The sequence below is a fragment of the Sus scrofa genome, chromosome 4, assembly GCF_054392235.1.
Source record: "Sus scrofa isolate SSC_HxYL_T2T_F1_AM1 chromosome 4, Sscrofa_HxYL_maternal_Yorkshire_Landrace_v2.0, whole genome shotgun sequence".
Classification (NCBI taxonomy): domain Eukaryota; kingdom Metazoa; phylum Chordata; class Mammalia; order Artiodactyla; family Suidae; genus Sus; species Sus scrofa.
Window position 1 is genome coordinate 72,471,125 of NC_139386.1, and position 17,658 is coordinate 72,488,782.

At 35.8% G+C, this 17,658-nt stretch overlaps 1 protein-coding gene across 4 annotated transcripts in view; it reads left to right on the forward strand.

Moving 5' to 3' along the window:
* MYBL1 (MYB proto-oncogene like 1) overlaps nt 1-17,658 on the forward strand; it is a 39,443-nt gene that overhangs the window by 9,813 nt on the left and 11,972 nt on the right. For all 4 annotated transcript variants that reach the window (XM_085022264.1, XM_085022265.1, XM_021089286.2 and 1 more), the window contains exons 2-8: nt 377-482; nt 795-866; nt 2,576-2,668; nt 4,502-4,722; nt 7,622-7,796; nt 11,245-11,316; nt 12,223-12,327. In XM_085022264.1, the coding sequence (XP_084878390.1) occupies nt 377-482; nt 795-866; nt 2,576-2,668; nt 4,502-4,722; nt 7,622-7,796; nt 11,245-11,316; nt 12,223-12,327 (844 nt within the window). The remainder of the gene's footprint in view (nt 1-376; nt 483-794; nt 867-2,575; nt 2,669-4,501; nt 4,723-7,621; nt 7,797-11,244; nt 11,317-12,222; nt 12,328-17,658) is intronic.

Genomic DNA, 17,658 nt, shown 5'->3' on the forward strand with positions numbered 1-17,658 from the left:
GTGAAAGATTATTAATTGGTTTTCTTTCCTCCATCTCCCCACACCTGCCAGTGATTTTTCTGAAACACATGATAATTGTCTTTCAGTCCCTTATTTAAAGTCCTTTAATTCTTTAGGTTAAAGGTCAAGTAAAAAATAAAGGTCACACTCCTTAGCATAACATAAAGGTTATCACTTGCCCCCTGCTGACCTGTCTACCTTCATCCTCTGGTGTCAGTAAGAACTCTAGCTCCTCTGCATGGCAGGACTCTTAGTATTTTTATACTGTGAATAATTTCAGGGAATATGTCTGCTCATCTGAGTGGCTTTACAAATGTAAATTTTATTTACAAATGTAAATAAAATTCTTGATTTCATGATGTTTTTTTTTTTCCAGTGAGGATGAGGATGATGACCTTCAGTATGCTGATCATGATTATGAAGTTCCCCAACAAAAAGGGTTGAAGAAACTCTGGAATAGAGTAAAATGGACAAGAGATGAGGTGATTTTGTGATAAGGTTTACTAATTTCATACTTGTATTTGTTGATTAATTATATATATTAAAGATATTTAAAAACAAAACATGGGAAGCGTTATCCATCAGCTAACTTGCAACCAGAGGTGAATAATGAATGGGTTGATGTTGAAACTGACAGAAACAGTTTAGTAAATGAGAGGACTTGTATTACAGTGGCTTCAGTCCTTCTAAAAATGGCCACTAGATATGACATGAAAGAATTGGAGAGTGTCCGTATTCAGGGATAGGGGAAAAGGGTGGGGGAAGCTTTATAACTTTCATACCTGTTTTAATAGGATGATAAGTTAAAGAAGTTGGTTGAACAACATGGAACTGATGATTGGACTCTAATTGCTAGTCATCTTCAAGTAAGTGAAACATTATCTTATATTGCTAACATGAATGCTTAGCCATGGGGTTAAATTTGCTGTTTTTCAAAAATGTGTCTATATTATTTTAGATTTAGGGTTCCTTCCTAAAAACATCTCTTTTGATCTTCCTACAGGTGGAAGTTTAGAATAGTGTGATTGTCTAGTGATTAGTTTATTCAGGGCTCTAAAAAAAGATTACTAATCTAGGAGTTCCTGTGGTGGGACAGCAGAAATGAATCCAACTAGGAACCATGAGGTTGCAGGTTTGATCCCTGGCCTCGCTCAGTGGGTTAAGGATCTGGCATTGCTGTGAGCTGTGGTGTAGGTCGCAGCTGTGGCTTGGATCCTGCATTGCTCTGGCTGTGGTGTAGGCTGGCACCTGTAGCTCCAACTTAACCCCTAGCCTGGGAACCTCCACATGCTGTGGGTGTGGCCCTAAAAAAAGCAAAAAAAAAAAAAAAAAAAAAAAAAAAGATTACTAACCTAAAACAAAAATGATACCAAGTTTGGTCAGGGCTTTATAAATATTGGCTGATAAATGTTAAAACATTTTGAGAGGTTAAGTATATTAAAATATTTTGGTAGCTAATTAATAAAATCAGGAAAAGTGATGTTGCTGTGAGAATTAGAAAAAACATATAGGATGTTTGGCACAGTTCCTGACATTTGGCAGGTGTTCAATAAATGGAAGCTAAGTTAGAAAAGTTATTTACACTAGCTTTATCAGTTTAACTTCAGTGGTATGACAGCAAATGAAGTGAATAGAGAAGTTCTACAAGGACACACAAGGACAGCCCGATTATTTTGAAAAAGTGATAACCTTAAAATGGATCAGCATTGATACACAGAAGCCATAAATGAAGAAGCTCAGTTTGAATAAAAATAAGTCCATTAAGCACAAGGACAGAGCTATTGGTAAACAAAGTATTTGTATTTATATACTTCTAAATTATCTGTAATCCTGTATATGAACTAATATCTTTGGAATCTGAATCATGAATGAAAAATGTTATTATTACTGTCTTTTTAATAAACAGGAGTTATTCTCGTTCGTGAATTGACTGAAATAAGGTTATATTTGTAATCATTGTTGGTGTTTGAAATGCTTCATAAGGTTTTATCTTGGTAAATTTATTTTCCTTTTGAATTTCAACAGTTATATACTGTAACTGATACATAATCACATGTTCTATCTAGATGTATTTAGTTTTTTCTTGATAACTTGGATGTCATCATTTATGAACATCCTTTAAATAATGTGCATTGGTCTAGAAATGCCTTTCAGGGTTTTTTAATTGTGTAGAGTTATATACTGCTCTACTATGAATTCAGACTACTGCTACGCTGTTTGAGTTCATATATCTGCTTTGTAGTGTTGTCTGTTTACTTCCTTCTATTCATCAATACATTTCCTATGGCATTATCTGTGTTATAGCTTTGCTTTTTGCTATTTTATGAGGCAGAGTATAGTGACACATCGTTTAATTTCCAGTACATATTGTTTTTATTTATAATCACTGCCGACAACTTTAATTAAAAATGAATTGGACACAGTCATGTAAAATAAATATTATATTTTTAAAGAATGCTGTTGAATGTATTCTTCTTGAAAACTTTCTTCTTAAGGTTGTAAAACATAAGTTTGGGCTGACTTGCTTTCTGGAAGACAATTTTGTTCAATAACAAAATCATCTAAATTCTTTCAGAATCGTTCCGATTTTCAGTGCCAGCATCGATGGCAAAAAGTCTTAAATCCAGAATTGATAAAAGGTCCCTGGACTAAAGAAGAAGATCAGAGGGTAATGTGTTCATAGTCTTTATTTTCACTGTGTAGGTGGACTAGCTTTTTTTTTTTTTTTTTCCTTTCATACATGGTTTTTTGTCACATAAATATGTGTTTAAATCACTTGGATTTGTTCTCTGATTGCTGCTTGCATCAGAATTGCAAGTTGAGTATCCTGAAATGTATTTTTTTTCAGAATTGAGTCAAACTAAATGTGGTATATATAGCCTTTACTGTCTGAAAGTTTGGTTTACAGAAAGAAAAATACCATCAGCTTATTAGTAACCTTGTTTAGTACTTAGTTTAGCAACACTAGGGTATAGTTTCTTATTGAACATTGAGTTAGTGTTTAAAAAGCAATTTTATTCTTATTTTATCTGGTAATGTAATATGTAAGGAAGTCATTCTTAGCGTTTCCTCATGACCAAATAAGATAGATATCAGAGCATCATGTTCCAAAAGGGTTGGATGATTCAAAAACCAAGGTAATTCTTTGAGTTGCGAAAGTCTGAGAAGAATAGGAGAGTTCCTGTCCTCTACTGAAAATTGCCCTTTAGTTCATGCTCTTTATGGTGTAAAAGTTTTTAGGGTAGTTGGGAAATTATAGCATTCTTACTGCCACTCAAAACAAAACAAAACAAAACAAAAAGTTTACCTCACTCAGATCAGAACTTAACTGATTTGCTTGATGGCCAGTGATAAATTTTAAAACATGTGATTTGTATCCTTTCAGTTTGAGAAAGGAAGAAATGAAAAGACAGTAACTATCTAGATGTCTTGCTTCCAAAATGATTTATTTGGCATTCAGCTGAAGCCAAGTCTCAACATGCATAGAGCTCAACATTTTTACCACTATTTCAAAATAATTTTGTATGCAGCAGTTCAACTTACAAGTTACTTTAATTAACACCTTGTAATTTAGATAAGTTTGGGATCAGTTTTTGAACTTGGCAAATGCTGAAGGAGTATTAGCAAAATTGTTTTTTTAAGTTGTAGTTAATTGTTTGGATTTAATGCATTACAAATAGTATTCTTGAGTTATGTTTTAAAATGCTGTCAAGGTAGTGCTTTTTAAAAATTAAGGTATAAGGAGTTCCAGTTGTGGTGTGGTGGGTTAGGAATCTGACTGCAGTGGCTTGGGACACTGCAGAGGTGCAGGTTTGATCCCCAGCCCAGTGCAGTGGGTTGATGTATCCATCGTTGCCACAGCTGCAGTGTGGGTTGTAGCTGCAGCTCAGATTCAGTCCCTGGCCCTGTGGCTTCTATGTGCCATGGGTGTGGCCATTAAAAAAAGAAAAAAAATTGTGGTATAATTGTATATTAGCTTTGGATGTACAGCATAATGTATTTATTGGTGAGATGATCACCACAGTAAATCTAGTTAATATCTGTCTCCATACGTAGTTACAAATTTTTTTTCTTTTTCTTTCTTTTTGACATTTTCTTGGGTTGCTACCACAGCATATGGAGGTTCCCAGGCTAGGGGTCGAATCAGAGCTGTAGCCACCAGCCTACGCCAGAGCCACAGCAACACGGGATCTGAGCCGTGTCTGCAACCTACACCACAGCTCACGACAACACTGGATCCTTAACCCACTGAGCAAGGCCAGGGATCGAACCTGCAACCTCACGGTTCCTAGTCGGATTCATTAACCACAGAGCCACGATGGGAACTCCACAAATTTTTTTTCTTGTGATGAGAACTTTTAAGCAACTCAACTCTTAGCAGTTTTCAGATATACAATACAGTGTTATTAATTGCATTCTCTGTGCTGTACATTATATCTCTATAACTTATTTATTTTAAAAAAGGTAATGCTTTTTTAAATTTTGCTTTTCTGTTTCTTAGGTTATTGAATTAGTTCAGAAATATGGGCCAAAGAGATGGTCTTTAATTGCAAAACATTTAAAAGGAAGAATAGGCAAGCAGTGTAGAGAAAGATGGCATAATCATCTGAATCCTGAAGTAAAGAAATCTTCTTGGACAGAAGAGGAGGACAGGATTATCTACGAAGCACATAAGCGGTTAGGGAATCGTTGGGCAGAAATTGCCAAACTACTTCCTGGAAGGTACTTATTTAAATGTATATACATTTTTCTGTACTTAAACTTGTTCTTTATTATGTTACTATTAAATGTATTTGTAAGTATCTCATGACTTTTATTTTTTTTATAATTAAAATTTAGACTGCCGTAATACAAGCATCCCTTTGTGATATTTGTAATACATTTTGTGGTAAAGGATATAATTACTTTTATTTTATTTTGTTTTGGCCAAGCTCACTGCATGTAAGTTCCCAGGCCAAGGCTGGAACCTGTGCCACAGCAGCAACCTGAGCTCCTGCAGTGATATGCCTTTTTTTTTTTTTAATTATTATTTTTTTGTCTTTTATCCTTTTAGGGCCACACCCACAGCACATGGAGGTTCCCAGGCTAGGGGTCTAATCAGAGTTATAGGCTGCCGGCCTACGCAAGAGCCACAGCAATGCCAGATCCAAGCCTCATCTGTGACCCACACCACAGCTCACCACAACACCAGATCCTTAACCCACTGAGCAAGGCCAGGGATTGAACCCGCAACCTCATGGTTCCTAATCAGATTCGTTTCCACTGCGCCACAACAGGAACTCCGATATGCTCTTTTAATGAAATATTTTATAGCGGTAATTTGTGCAATAAAATGATGGACCTTTAGATTATATGACCATAATGCACTCCCCAAATCATGTTTACGTATCAGTGCCATTTAAGCAACCTTTTTTGTACTGGAATCTGTGCATAAGACCAGAGAATAACAAATACACTGGCTGAAGTAAATTGCTTTGAAAGTGCATGAGAGAAAATTCAATTCTTAGTTAATTATGATATGGTTCAGATCATGGAGTATTGTACTTATATCCATGTGTCTAAAATATGGAACGGAGTTCCCATCGTGGCGCAGTGGTTAACGAATCTGACTAGGAACCATGAGGTTGCGGGTTCGGTCCCTGCCCTTGCTCAGTGGGTTAACGATCCGGCGTTGCCGTTAGCTGTGGTATAGGTTGCAGACGAGGCTCGGATCCCGCGTTGCTGTGGCTCTGGTGTAGGCCGGTGGCTGCAGCTCCGATTCAACCCCTAGCCTGGGAACCTCCATACGCCGCGGGAGCGGCCCTAAAAGAGGCAAAAAGACCAAAAAATAAAAATAAAATAAAATAAAATAAAATATGGAACTTCTCTCGCAGGGCAGTGATGATAAGTACACTATACACTGTACTGCTTAGAATGTTTCCTAGCAGTTTGTAGTACAGTAGACCAGCAAAATATTGGGAAAGTCCATACCTCACTCAAGAAGGCATGCATTTGTTTTTTATTGCTGTAATCTCTCTATAGTATTTAATAGTTTATAAAATGCTTTTACATTTTTTTTTAGAGAAAGAAAATGCTTTTATTGTTAAGTAACCTGAAATCAGAATGTGATGCCCAGCATAGGCAGTCTGATAAGAGATTGCAAAAAAACAGAGAAAATTCCACCTTTCACCCACATAGCCAAGAAGATATATGATCCATTATGTACAAGTTCTCAAGATAAATAATAACTAGTCCTTGAGTCAGAAGACTTGACAGCACCATTTTATTTCACATAGTTCATCCTACATTTACCTGGTAATTGAAATGCCCAGCTGTGTTAGTTACTTGGCTTTATGCAAAGGAAAAACAGACTTCTCATAGCTGTTCGTTAGAAGGTAGTTTTACAACTTGGAGCCTGGTCAGCTAAAGTTAGGTTTCTACCCTTCAGCTGAAACTTGGAGATAGTGCACTCTGGTCTTTATACTCTTAATTAATCTTCATTTACTTGTGAAATATGCAGAGCAAACATTGCTGTCTTTGTTTTATAGATAAGGAAATTAAAGTATAGTGTTAAGTTTTGTATTCAAATTATTGAACTCAGTCTAGGAACTTTTGATGTTCTAAATCTTTGATAACATCTTTTTTATTGTCCATAGAACCTTAGGTTAGTGTTTAGCATAGGTTCTCAGTAAATGTTTGTATACTTCTGGAAATTTATACTGTGAGTAGTTGTAGATTGAAGATTTACATTTTTACAGAGAGAACTTAGGTAAAAGGGGAGCTGGTGAACTCTTTTTTCCATAGGCGTTTTGTTGTTAAGAAGTGAAAAAGCATACTGTGATTCTGTAACTTGAGGGTTGCTTTTTATGACCATGTTTGATCCTGGCTTTAAAGATTTAGTCCTCGCTGTGCCTTTTATTTGGAATACCTTTTTTTTTTTTTCTTGTCCTTGTATGCGGTTCATTCTTGTCATCCAGATCTTTCACTGTCACCTCACAGGACTTCCTAGACCTCCAATCAAAATTACCCTAGTTTCTCACTTGTCTTATCCTACTTTAAATAATCTACTTTATTTTTTTTAATATCTACTTTTTTTTTTTTTTGCCATTTCTTGGACCGCTTCCACGGCATATGGAGGTTCCCAGGCTAGGAGTCCAATCGGAGCTGTAGCCTCCAGCCTATGCCTATGCCAGAGCCACAGCAATGCAGGATCCAAGCCACAGCTGCGACCTACACCACAGCTCACGGCAATGCTGGATCCTTAATCCACTGAGCAAGGCCAGGGATCGAACCTGCAACCTCATGGTTCCTAGTCGGATTTGTTAACCACTGTGCCACACCTGGGAACTCCAGTTTTTTTTTAATATTTACTTTAAATGATCTTATTATTATTTTTTTCTTTTGTTTCCTCCTTCCCTGCTACCACGCAGTGAGAATGAAAGCAGGGACTTTATTTTATTCACTGCTGTATCTCCATTGTTTAGAACTGTTTGACATACAGACATACACTTTATTTTTTGAATTTAAGAAAAAGTATCTAAATTCATCAGTTGTAAAAACTTGTTTAAGAATACTTTGTATACTTTATACAGTGTTAAAATTTATGGAATCTTCTTTTTAAGTATACACTTTCATTTCTTAGGACTGATAATTCTATCAAAAATCATTGGAATTCTACTATGCGAAGAAAAGTGGAACAGGAGGGCTACTTACAAGATGGAATAAAATCAGAACGATCTTCATCTAAACTTCAACACAAACCTTGTGCGACTATGGACCATTTGCAAACCCAGAATCAGTTTTACATACCTGTTCAGGCACATATTTTTAATACCTTTATTATTTAAAAAATTTCTTCAGTTGCTATATGGGAAGGTGTTTAGTTTCTTAATGGGACGGACAACATGTATTTAGGGGAATGGACATTTAAATTTCCAAACTGAAAAAATATGGCATAAATAGCTGTTAAACCATTAGTAGGTGTTTTTTTTTTAATTTTCATTGAAGTATAGTTGATTAATGTTTTGTTTATTTCTGCTACATAGCAAAGTGATTCAGTTTATATTTTACATTTTTTTTTAAATGGTTGCACCTGTGACATTTGAAAGTTCCCAGGCCAGGGGTCGAATCAGAACTGCAGTTGATGCCTATGGCACAGCCATGGCAATGCTGGATCTGAGCCACATCTGTGACCTACGCTGCACCTTGTGGCAACGCCAGATCCTTAACCACTAAGCGAGGCCAAGGACCAAATCCACATCCCCACAGAGACAATATTGGTCCTTAACCCATTGAGCCACAAAAGGGACTCCATTCTTTTTTTAATATCTTTTCTATTATGGATTATCATAGGGTATTGAATATAGTTCGCTGTGCTATACAATTAGAACCTTGTTTTTTATCCATTCTATATATAATAGTGTATATCTACTAACCCCAACTTCTCATATCTCTTTGTTTTGACTGATAAGTGTTTTGGGAATAAACTCATTAAAATATTTCCTTTTATATATAATTTTTACATTATCTAGTTAAGAAACTTAGTACATATATTTCCTAATACTGTCATTCTTTCAGTCTTCATGATTTGAAGCTAATGGTCATTTGTGCTTTAATATCTATTGTAGTTTCTTTTTTTAAAAAAAATTGTCTGATTGTAGTATTACTTATCTCTAAGAGGTAAGTATATATAAAACATTTTAAAGGAGAAAATAGTCAAATCATTCAAGTTACCATTTTGGGCAGGGTGGTAAATAATTGATTCTTTTTTTTTTTTTTCTTTTTTCCTGGCCATGCCAGTGGCATGTGGAAAGTCTCAGGCCAGGGATTGAACCTGAGCCACAGCAGTGTTAATGCTGAATACTTAACCACTAGGCCACTAGGGAACTCTGATAATTGGTTCTTTTATGGCATTCAAATTTGCTTTTCCCTCATAACTTGACTGACTTCAGGCTTTGTTCAGACAGGCTCATTGGAAATTAACCATGTTCATCATAGGTCAAGCTCTTTTTTCCTTACGATGAATGCATTTTCCCACCTGCAAGAAATTAGTTTAGGAGTTTTCATAAGATTTGTTTTACATTTTTCTGCTGCTTGTCTGTCATGCCATTTTTCCTGTTAAGCAGTTCTTGGTTCTTGTCACATAAAATGTAGCAATTAAGTCCAGACTTAATAGTATCTACCGAAAGATAAAATTTGGCTAGGTGTTAACAATCTATGTTTAGTATGCGTCATTTGATTTTATTACACTAAATGGACATTATTTTTTTAGACTTTATTTATTTGTGGGGGTGCTACACCTGTGGCATATGGAAGGTTCCAGGTTAAGAGTCGAATCGGAACTTCAACTGCCAGCCTATGTTACAGCCACAGCAATGCTGGCGCTTAACTCACTAGACATAATTTTAAAAGACCCACTTAAAAAAGTAGTAACATCTTAATTTGTAAGTAGGAAACCATGAAGATAGTGTAGTTATCTGCTGATATTCAGTGCCTTAAGATTTTTATTGTCTGTTTCTTTACATTTTTCTTTAGTCCTAGATTTCAGCAGCATAAACTGAAACATTCTGCTGCTCTCTTAGAAAGGCTATCATTTAAATTTATTTTTTTAACTCGTAAGAAGATAATTTTTAAATTATTTGGGGCCCATAGAGTGTTTAACATTCTCAATGAAAATGTAATGGAAATTAAGGATATTTCTTTTACTTGAAGAATATTTACCTTACTTTTAATAATTCTTGAAAGATTTGTGTATTCTTAGTTCAATTCATTTAAACTGCTAGAAAGATCATTCTAATTTTGACTCAAAAGAAAAGAATAGATTGGTTTGAAATACTGTCACAGATTTAAAAGAAAAGTTTGCAAAAGAAAATTTTTTCATTCACTGGAAGTTGAGCAATAACTCATGCTAGTCAAGTGTGAAAAGTTCTATGTTAGAAGTTACATATAATGATTCTGCAGTGGGTAGTGATTTAGGTAGTCCATTATGGAAAATAGACAATTTCATATTTATAGTTATTAGATTTTAATGTTTTAAAAATACTTTCATATTTCTCTCCAGCACTGCACAGTAAATTTGCATGCAACTTCAAAAATTTTATTGCAGATGCTTTAGAAAAGAAACAATAGTTTTTCATCTATTGTCAGAGTATTAAAAAGTATGTGAGGAGTTCCCATCGTGGTGCGGTGGTTAACGAATCCGACTAGGAACCATGAGGTTGTGGGTTCAATCCCTGGCCTTGCTCAGTGGGTTAAGGATCCGGCGTTGCTTTGAGCTGTGGTGTAGGTTGCAGACACGGCTCGGATCCCGTGTTGCTGTGGCTCTGGCGTAGGCTGGCAGCTACAGCTCCGATTTGACCCCTAGCCTGGGAACCTCCATATGCTGTGGGAGTGACCCAAGAAAATGTCAAAAAGACAAAAAAAAAAAAAAAAAAAAGTATGTGAGTGATTGTTTTTTTCTAAGACAAGTAATAGAAACAGCCTCTGTTTTCATATCTTTCTTTACAGAGATTGGCTTGGGGGTGGTGGTAGGAGTAGGAGGTATGAATATTGAACACTTACTTTAGTCTCCACCTTCATGAGTGCTCCATAAGGATCAGCTCCTTCCTCTGAAGGATAAAGGATAGGGACACAATTACTTTGTCTTCTTCTGGATGTAGAGCAATCCTTCAAGAGTAGATCTAAAAAAATATTTGGTGGATATTGTAGATAATAGTTAACTCATAGATCTAGGCCAAGTAATTCTCCTATTCATTCAGGAGAAAAGAGGTCTTTCCTGAGTTACTGCCTTTTTTCTTTTTTTAATTTTAATGAATTTAAATTTCCAAGGTCTCTTCTGTTAAATTGAAAATATTTGCCAGCACTGCTTTAGATACCAAAGAGATTGTGATACTGAGTATTTGGTATTTAGCACTTGTTAGGGCTGCACCTGCAACATATATTAAGTTCCCAGGCTAGGGATCAGATGGGAGCTGCAGCCACCAGCCTACACCACAGCCACAGCAACACAAGATCCGAGCTGCATCTGCAACCTACACCACAGCTCACAGCAACGCCAAATACTTAACCTACTGAGCGAGGGTAGGAATTGAATGCACATCCTCATGAATACTAGTCAGGTTTGTTACCACTCAGCCACAGTGGGAACTCTGGAGATAATGAGTTTTTAATGTTGATATTTTGTTTACCTTTTGTGTTTTGCCTCAGATTTAAAAAAAATTTATATGGTGTTATATGTATGCTATTAATGTTTTTATTACTTTTTAGATCCCAGGCTATCAGTATGTGTCGCCTGAAGGCAATTGTGTAGAACATGTTCAGACTTCTGCCTTTATTCAGGTAATTTCTTATTCACAAAATTAAAAAAAAAACAAACCCAAACGAAACACTTTCAAACATTTTCAAAATCTAATAGTGACTCATCTATAAAACTAGGGCAAAACAATGCTGTCTGACCTATTTACTTTGAGTATTACAAGCATTAAAGGAGAAAGTTTGTAAGTGGGTTTGAGAAATATAAACTGTGCAAATGTTGGGTAGTTCCTGACACCACCTGGTAAGGTGGTTATTTCATCCTTCTGACCTAGAGCATTCATGTTATGAATGGACATGTTTTTGCTAAATTGGATAGAATATGTGTATTCAGATTCAATATATTAAAATAGACTCCACACATAAGGTTTTAAATTAATATAGATGATACAATTTGAATTTTTTTTTTTTTTTGCCATTTCTAGGGCCGCTTTGCAGCATATGGAGGTTCCCAGGCTAGGGGTCTAATTGGAGCTGTAGCTGCCAGCCTATGCCAGAGCCACAGCAACGAGGGATCCGAGCCGCGTCTGCAGCCTACACCACAGCTCATGGCAATGCTGGATCCTAACCCACTGAGCAAGGCCAGGGATCGAACCCGCAACCTCATGGTTCCTAGTCGGATTCGTTAACCACTGAGCCATGACGGGAATTCCACAATTTGAATTTTTAAATGCATATAGATGATATAATTTAAATTTTAAATGCATTTAAATTTCCCAGGTCTTTTCTGTTAAATTGAAAATATTTGCCAGCACCTCTTTAGATACCAAAGGGATTGTGATACTGAGTATTTGGTATTTAGTAGTAGTAAACTTTATTAGAGAAAATAGATTTTATGTTGCAAAGAAGAAAATAAAAATTGTAACAGTCATCATCGTAATAATAAAGCAATTTTGTAAGTAGCCTGTTTTTTCTCTTTTATTTCTTGTTTAGCAACCCTTTATTGATGAAGATCCTGATAAGGAAAAAAAAATAAAGGAACTTGAATTGCTTCTTATGTCAGCTGAGAATGAAGTTAGAAGAAAGCGAGTTCCATCAGTAAGAAATAAGCTCAAGTGTTTAGATTTTGTTGTTAGCATCTTTTATATGCTTTATATGCTTTTATATTTTTCATTGGCACTCATTTTTGTATGCCAACAAGTAGATATCATATTCAGTGTGACTTTGGGTTTTAATAGGGACTAAAAATAGTTTTTCTAATTTGCAGCTTTGAGATTGCCTGTTTTTGTTGTTGTTGTTGTTTTGGCTGTACCGGAGGTATGTGGATCTAATCTGTACTGCAGTTGTGATCTGTTCCACAGCTGTGGCAGTGCAGGATCCTTAACAGCTATGCCACAGGGGAACTTCAGAGGTTGCCTGTTTTTGATATGCATCTCTTTTGAACATATTTTACAGTGTTCTGAATTAAGATGCTTCTTGAGTCATAAATATCAAGCAAATTTAAGGTATAGTTTTCAATATGTACATATGTGAAAATGTGTGGTTTAGAGTAGGCTTTGGTTTTATTTTAGTTATTCTATGTAATAATGGCCTTAATAGAAAAAAAAAGTTTAAAAAACAAGGAATTGAATAGATGTGTAGAGAGTTACATGCTTCAAAATTATTGTTATTGGAGTTCCCTTCGTGGCGCAGTGGAAAAGAATCTGACTAGAATCCATGAGGATTCAGGTTCGGTCCCTGGCCTCGCTCAGTGGGTAGGGGATCCAGCATTGCCAGGAGCTGTGGTGTAGGTTGCAGATGCAGCTCCAATTCGACCCCTAGCCTGGGAATTTCTACATGCCACGGGTGCAGCCCTAAAAAGCAAAAAAAAAAAAAAAAAAAAAAAAAATATATATATATATATATATATATATATATGTATTTTATTCGCTTTGAAAATTTTTTCCTATTTACTATATTTAGAATATAAATTCAATAAATTGGAAAAAGTAATATTAAAAATATAGGAAAATGAAGCATTTAGATTTTATGCTCTCTAAATTGGTCTCTCTAAAGAAATCTTTTTTTTTATTTTTCTTTTTCTCTTTTTTTGGTCTTTTTAGGGCTGCACCCATACATATGGAAGTTTCCAGGCTAGAGGTCAAATCGGAGCTGCAGCTGCCAGGTACCATGATCCAAGCTGTGTCTGCAACATACACCACAGCTCAAGGCAACGCTGGGTCCTTAACCCACTGAGCAAGGTGAGGAATCGAACCCGCATCCTCATGCATACTAGTTGGGTTCCCTACCACTGAGCCACAATGGGAACTCCCAAGAAATTTTTCTATGGATATAGAGTTTTGGTTACCAGATACGAAAACTGTTGTCTGAGATTCGTTTGATGAGAACAACTAGGAGTATTAAATCAGGGTAAATGGTAATGATTCTAGCTAAGTTAAACAGGCTGTTCTAGATGGATTAAGAGGAAAAAAGTTTATATTTAAATGAAAGTTTAAACAGTTTAATATCCTGAGACTTTTTACATTTAGGAAAATGTTTTTCTTTGGGGCTGAATGAGGGGACAGTATATTTAGAGTGACTGGGAACTAATACAGAATTACTAAATAGAATAACCTTTGATCTTGAAATAGTATTATGAGGCAACTGGTGATGTCTTTATACCACTTCAGAGAGTATTAATAAAAATTATATTTTTTAGTTGTAGTAGATATGCAGTAGATACAACATGGGAAAATTAACTTTTGTTTCGAAACTGCAAAAACCATGGGCAAACGGGAGATCTGAAATGCCCTTATTTTAAGTTAATTTCAATTTTATTAAGAAGCTGCAAGTAAACAGTCCTGGTAGAGAGTCCACATTTGTAGATAATATATCTGTGTCTAAGTATATTTGTAAATTTGTTGGTAATAGTCTATCATTTTTAATTTAACAGTAAAATGTAATTAGCTAAAAAGAATCACCATTTTGCATTAAAAGGGAGAAAGTTATTAATTTTTTGTAGAACTTTCTGTCTAAAATTCCACTCTTATGGAGTTCCTATCATGGCTCAGGGGTTAACAAACCTGACTAGCATCCATGAGGACACAGGTTCTATCTCTGGCCTCACTCAGTGGGTTAAGGATCCAGCATTGCCCTGAGTTGTGGTGTAGGTCACAGATGCAGCTCGGATCTGGTGTCACATAGGCCAGTGGCTACAGCTGCGATTTGACCTCTATCCTGAGAACCTCCATATGCCACGGGTGCAGCCCTAAAAAGACCAAAAAAAAAAAAAAAAAAAAAAAAAAATCCACTCTTATAAAGATCTGGTTAAATAAAGAGGTTAGAGATTCCAGAAGGAAATTGCCACACCTAGTGTAATAGACTCCATACGCATATAACAAGTAGTATTCTAAACAATTACATGATAATAATATTGCCATTTTACCACATTCGTTATGTTCCACTATTGTAGATGCGTTATATTAACTCTGCAAAGTAGGTGGTTTGTTGCTAGGGATGAAGAATCAAGGGGGTATGATTGCAAATCCATGGTTTTGCCCATGGGCCTAGTAACCTCTCTGCAAATTTTTTTCCTGCCTGCAAACTGAGTTGAAATGCATATGGTTTGGAAGTTATTTCCAGAAAGTGATTATAAACTCTGGGGAAGGTGGCTATACTAGTGAAATAAAATTGCTTTACTTTCTTTATATGTAAGAGATTTTAGAACAGGTAAAACTTGTTTATTTGCAACAATGTTGAAAACATGCCTTTCTACCTTACTTAACTTGAAACTTAACATTTTTGCTATTGTGAATATCTAGCACATTCTAGTGACTTTTATTTATTTATTTTTATTAAAGTATAGTTGATTTACAGTGTTGTGCCAATTTCTGCTGTACAGCAAAGTGATTCAGTCATACATATATATATACATCCCCTTTCTTGTATTATTTTCCATCATGGTCTATCCCAAGAGACTGGATATAGTTCCCTGTGCTACACAACAAATGATTTTTTGTTTTAAAAGTAATGGGTACCATTTATTGAGCGCCTCCTATGGACTGAGCAATGTGCTGTCTAAGATATGGTAGCTACTAGCTACATTTCATTTGAAATTAAAAAATTCAGCTCAGCCCTTGCAGTAGCCACATTTTTGTTGCTCGTGTGGCTAGTGGTACCTGTATTGAGCAGCTTCAGGTGCAGAATATTTTTGCTTCAGAAAGTTGTGTTACATCCTCTTTTTGTGTTGTTTTTTCTAAGTTTTTTGATATACAATTAACTTGTAGCACCATATAAGTTTAAAGTGTAGAGCATAATGATTTTACTTACATATATTGTGAAGTGATTACCACAATAAGTTTAGTGAACATCCATTATCTCATATAGGTACCAAAAAAAGAACAAGAAAAGAAGGAAAAAAAGTTTTTTTCCTTATGATGAGAATTACTACTCTTGACAGTTTTTAAAAATTCTTTAAATTATGGTCGATTTAGGTAGTTCCTGTTGTGGTGCAACGAAACGAATCTGACTATGAACCATGAGGTTGCGGGTTCCACCCCTGGCCTTGCTCAGTGGGTTAAGAATCTGGCATTGCTGTGGTGTAAGTTGCAAACGAGGCTTGGATCTGGCATTGCTGTGGCGCTGGCATAGGCCGACGGCTATACTTTCAATTAGACCCCTAGCCTGGGAATCTCCATATGCCACAGGTTCTGCCCTAAAAAGACCAAAAAAAAAAAAATAATAATAATAATTATAGTTGATTTACAATGTTCTGTCAATTTCCGATGTACTGCAAAATGACCCAGTGATATATATATATATATACACATATATATATTATATATTATCCATCATGTTCCATTGCAAGTGACTGATATAGTTCCCTGTGCTATACAGCAAACAGTTTTCAAATTATGTATTTTATTTCTTATTCATGGCTCTTCAGGGTCTCTTTTTTTTTTAATGATTTTTATTTTTTCCATTATAGTTGGATTACTGTGTTCTGTCAATTTTCTACTGTACAGCAAAGTAACCCAGTCACACATACATATATACATTCTTTTTCTCATATTATCCTCCATCATGTTCCATCATAAATGACTATAGTTCCCAGTGCTATACAGCAGGACCTCGTTGCTTATCCATTCCAAATGCAATAGTTTGCATTTATTTAACCCCAGATTCCCAATCAATCCCACTCCCTCCCGCTCTCCCTTAGCAACCACAAGTCTGTTCTCCAAGTCCATGAGTTTCTTCTCTGTGGAAAGGTTCATTTGTGCCATATATTAGATTCTAGATATAAATGATATCATAATCTATTTGTCTTTCTCTTTCTTACTTCACTTAGTATGAGAGTCTCTAGTTCCATCCACATTGCTGCAAATGGCATTACTTTATTTTTACAGCTGAGTAGTATTCCATTGTGTGTATATACCACATCTTCTTAATCCATTCATCTGTCAGTAAACATTTAGGTTGTTTCCATGTCTTGGCTATTGTGAATAGTGCTGCAATGAATATGTGGGTGCATGTGTCTATTTCAAGGAAAGTTTTGTCTGGGTATATGTTCAAGAGGGGGATTACTGGGTCATATGGTAGTTCTATGTTTAGTTTTCTGAGGTACCTCCATACTGTTTTCCATAGTGGTTGTACCAGTTTACATTCCCCACTGACAGTGCAGGAGGATTCCGATTCCTTTTTCTCCACACCCTCTCCAGCATTCGTTATTTGTGGACTTTTTAATGAAGGCCATTCTGACTGGTGTGAGGTGGTACCTCACGGTAGTTTTGATTTGCATTTCTCTAATAATCAGTGATGTTGAGCATTTTTTCATGTGCTTGTTGGCCACGTGTATATCTTTTTTGGAGAAATGTCAATTCAGGTCTTTTGCCCATTTTTCAGTTGGGTTGTTAGCTTTTTTGCTTGTGAGTTGTATAAGTTGTTTGTGTATTTTAGAGATTATTAGGTCCTTGTCAGTTGCATCATTTGAAACTGTTTTCTCCCATTCTGTAAGTTGTCTTTTTTTTTTTTTTTTTTTATGGTTTCCTTTGCTTTGCAAAAAAGGTCTCTCTTGTTTTTCCATTAGGAGGCACTAGGAAACTAGGCTCAAAAGATAATTGCCCAGTGTACACCTCTAGAGAGATGAGGAAAAACAACACAATCCCTGAATCCAAAGGATTTACTCTGCAGTGGGGACACAAATAAGAAACAGGATCTCATGTGATAAAATAAGACACAATTTTATGGGAGCTCATTGGAGATTAAGATCTAGGTAGTTGGGAAGATTCCTGGAAGAAGTCTTATTTGAGCTCAGTCTTGAAAGACAGGCAATGAAGTAGGTGAATGGGACATTATTATAAATGGAACAGGTAAAAGTTTATAATCAGATGGAGTCCTTTCCAACATTTGAACTGTACCAGGATTTCCCTGGTCAGTAGGTTGAGCAGTCTA